Source organism: Gekko japonicus, unplaced genomic scaffold, assembly GCF_001447785.1.
Source record: "Gekko japonicus isolate JY-2015 unplaced genomic scaffold, Gekko_japonicus_V1.1 scaffold5057, whole genome shotgun sequence".
NCBI classification, from domain to species: domain Eukaryota; kingdom Metazoa; phylum Chordata; class Lepidosauria; order Squamata; family Gekkonidae; genus Gekko; species Gekko japonicus.
The window spans coordinates 26296-29637 of NW_015168189.1; the positions used below are offsets into that span (position 1 = coordinate 26296).

Consider the following 3342-nt stretch of genomic DNA (forward strand, 5'->3'; position numbering starts at 1 on the left):
GCCAATATTAAAAACCCAGTTGAAACTTATAATATACGAAAACACATGTATTTAGTAGAAAGACAGTTTAAAAACCTATAAGGGCCCAATGAGAGCCTCGTTAAAAAGTTCAAGTGGCCTCAAAACAAGGGCAAAGACACATGACCCGACGCGTTTCTGCCCTATTGGGGGCCCCCTTCAGAGGTCCAACAATATTGAGGTACACGTAACTTTAATACATATTAAAATAAGATAACCAATCAGTGAATATTGGACCAAGAAAAGGAAGGTAGAGCAGCAATATCTAAAGACAGAAGACAAAGATGTCTGTGAGGCCTTCTCCTTTTCTAATAAATACATGTATTTTTGCAGGGCTCTTTTTGTAGAAAAAGCCCAGCAGGAACTCATTAGCACCCCTGATGACACAGCTCATTAGCATACTAGGCCACACCCTCATGTTACCAGAAGTGTGGTCATCCAGCCACACCCACCTTTTGCTTCTTATTCTGTTTACCTTGTTTGTTGTCAAAACCCAGGGCCTTTTTTTGTAACAGGAACTCCTTTGCATGTTAGGCCACACACCCCTACCGTAGCCAATCCTAATACGTTTCTGCTGTTGGGTGTGGCCTATTATGCTAATGAGTTCCTGCTGGGCGTGGCCAACTCGGGAGCTAGCTGGAACTCCGTTCCTGTGCGTTCCTGTCCAAAAATAGCCCTGTATTTTTGTATATTATAAGTTTCAACTAGGTTTTTAATGTTAGCCCGGTATCAGCCTGCTGTTGCCCCAGGTTATTTGGATACTGTTTATCTGTGGGCTTAAATTGCCTCGACTCAAACACTGAGAAACTCCGGACTGGCAGGCAAATGCGGAAAGGAATACGGTGACCACAGCCCTTGATTCATTATACCAACATACCCGTTGGCTAAGAACCCTGATTTCTCCTTTCTCCTCCTTCTCCCCAGAAATGCAGCTTATTCTTTGTTCAAGCAGCACGTGTGAACTCTAGCTAGGTATAAGAGGCATGTCTGCTAGTTCAGTATCCAGTTACGACCATTAAATGGAGTTCATGTCCTGCCCTTCGGTATAAGTGCTCCTGCTATTTTTAATGAGTAGCAGTTATTAGAACAGTTTGATTCAAGTCTTTTCCCTGAGAGCTTCTTAACTCCACCGTGTTCCAGGAAAGGGTAATTCCCTTGCAAGAAATCCTGATGTGTGGAGAGACGGCCCTTTATCAGTCCTTCGCGTACCATCCGTTATTTCAGTATTGTTTTGCACAAAAATTTACCTGCAGATGCATTTTGCAGATCCTCAAAGCACATTGAAGCCTGGTGTTTTCATCCTGCTTCTAAGGAAGTGTGCTTCATAGGTTCACTCTGCCTTCCCAGGTAAAGTAGAATTAGCCCTTACGAAATCCTAAGTTTAACAGTTAACTACTACTAAGGTATGTCATTTAAACAGTTAGTACGTCAGCCTTGATGCTTTCCTATTATAACAAGGCTTCTCAGTCCACGTCGGTGCCGCGTTTCTGAACAGAAAGTCGTCGTCGCCCATCATCAGAACCAGCTCCAGTTCTTGGAAGTCCTGCAGTCTCGCAACGTCTTTGTCCTTCCTTAACACTGTGTTGGGAAGCTTCCGGATTTTCTCCACGTGCTCCGGATCCACCCCCAGTTCACAACAGCTCACTCGGAGCAGTTCGTCGTAAGTCAGTTCTCGCCGGTCCAGTTCGATCTCGATGAAGTCATTCTCTTTGAGAGCGCGGTTCTGAATCCTAACCTTCAGCACCAGTTCTTGCGTACTGCTGTAGGGGAGTGCCCCGGTGAAGAAAAAGGGCTGGAATGCCGGAACGGGTCCTGCACGACAGCCGTTCTGTTGCTGAGCTTCAGGTTGATTAGGTTTAGCTGGAGCAGAGAAAATCCTATTTGGAGGAACAGGCATTTGGGGAAGACGACCATTCTGGAGAGCAGGTTCTAGGCATCTTGCGTGGGATGGTCTAGGCATGTCCCCGACAGGAGGAGACTTTTCATGTTGCAATAAGGCAGCGCCAGGCACCTGGACCTGAGGTACAACAACAACAACAAGAGTTTAATACTGTCAGAGACCAATCAACACTACCCAACGTGAGTCAAATATACATTCAGACTGAGACATATAAAATAAAAATCGGGGCTGAGTTCTAGCGACAGGCCAATTAGATGCTTCCCTCTACAAATTGCTTCCGGAGGCTTATAGCTTGTCTAGCAAATTTTGCCACATTTAGGGTAATCGTTTGGTCTCTTATCAGCGAAGAGGTTGTCTAAGTAAAATCTGATATTCCTCCCCGGGAAATAATTATAAATCAATGTTATATTGGCGGCTCTAATATTTTGGTAAAGTTTACAGTTAAATAAAGCGTGTTCCCTCTATTCTGGCTTCCCATCCCTACAGATGCACAATCTTTCCTCATATGGCTGTCTTTTAAACCTACCCTCCCTAATTGTTGATGGTAACACATCCATTCTAATGCTCTCTTATTAGGGCTGCCAAGTGAATTTTACTCACCGGTGGGGGAGCTTCGCCGCGCTCCGGGAGCCGTCCCTCGTCACATGTGACATCGATCATGTTGAGGGCGTGGCCCCGATCATCGGAGGGAAAACCATAGAGTTTTCCCTCTGACGATCGGGGCCACGCCCCCACCGTGACTGATGTGGTTGCGTCACCTCTGGTGACGCAGCCACGCTGCACTTCGGGGGGCGGAGTCCCCCCGGGGCCCGATTCCGCGGCGGCAGAAATCGGGCCTCCAAAGCGGGGGTTTCCCCGACACCCGCCCCTACTTGGCAGCCCTATCTCCTATAGTCAGTTTTTTCCAAATTTTGCAAATATGGCATTAATATTATGGTATTTAAATCCTCTATTCCTGGTAGATAACTCCCCCCCCCATTCACAGTTTATTAATTTCTATAGTGAACAATAATACAAAATAGTAATCCTATTTTCAAACAATCTATTATACCTTTTATTATTAGAAAGTGTTCTCCAGGTCATCCTCTGACTCCTATTATACCTAATTACTATACAAGAATTACTTCCTATTCTGACTCCTATTATCTTGTAACACCTGCTACACGTAATTCAATTCAGTTTCCTAAGTTCTTCTTCCATATTCATATTAGTTACAATCAGGGGTCATTTCCTGCGGAAGCGCACAGGAGCGGAGCTTCAGCAGTAAGGAGCCCAGGGGGCGGGTACATGCAACAAGCCCCGCCCTCTGCTCCCAGTAGCCTTTAGTTGGGCCACGAGGAGCAAGAAGTAGCCACGTAAGTTGCAGAGCCCCCCCCCAGCCCGCCTTCAGGTACAAGCTCTCCCTCCTCTGTGAGGGCAGATCT

The 3342-nt window shown here is 46.1% G+C and overlaps 1 protein-coding gene across 2 annotated transcripts in view; it reads right to left on the reverse strand.

Annotated features, from left to right (window-relative positions):
- Window positions 1-1438: 1438 nt before the first annotated feature.
- LOC107113643 (ankyrin repeat domain-containing protein 40-like) overlaps window positions 1439-3342 on the reverse strand; it is a 7327-nt gene continuing 5423 nt past the window's right edge. For both annotated transcript variants that reach the window (XM_015414994.1, XM_015414993.1), the window contains one exon: window positions 1439-2035. In XM_015414994.1, coding sequence (XP_015270480.1) covers window positions 1439-2035 — 597 coding nt within the window. The remainder of the gene's footprint in view (window positions 2036-3342) is intronic.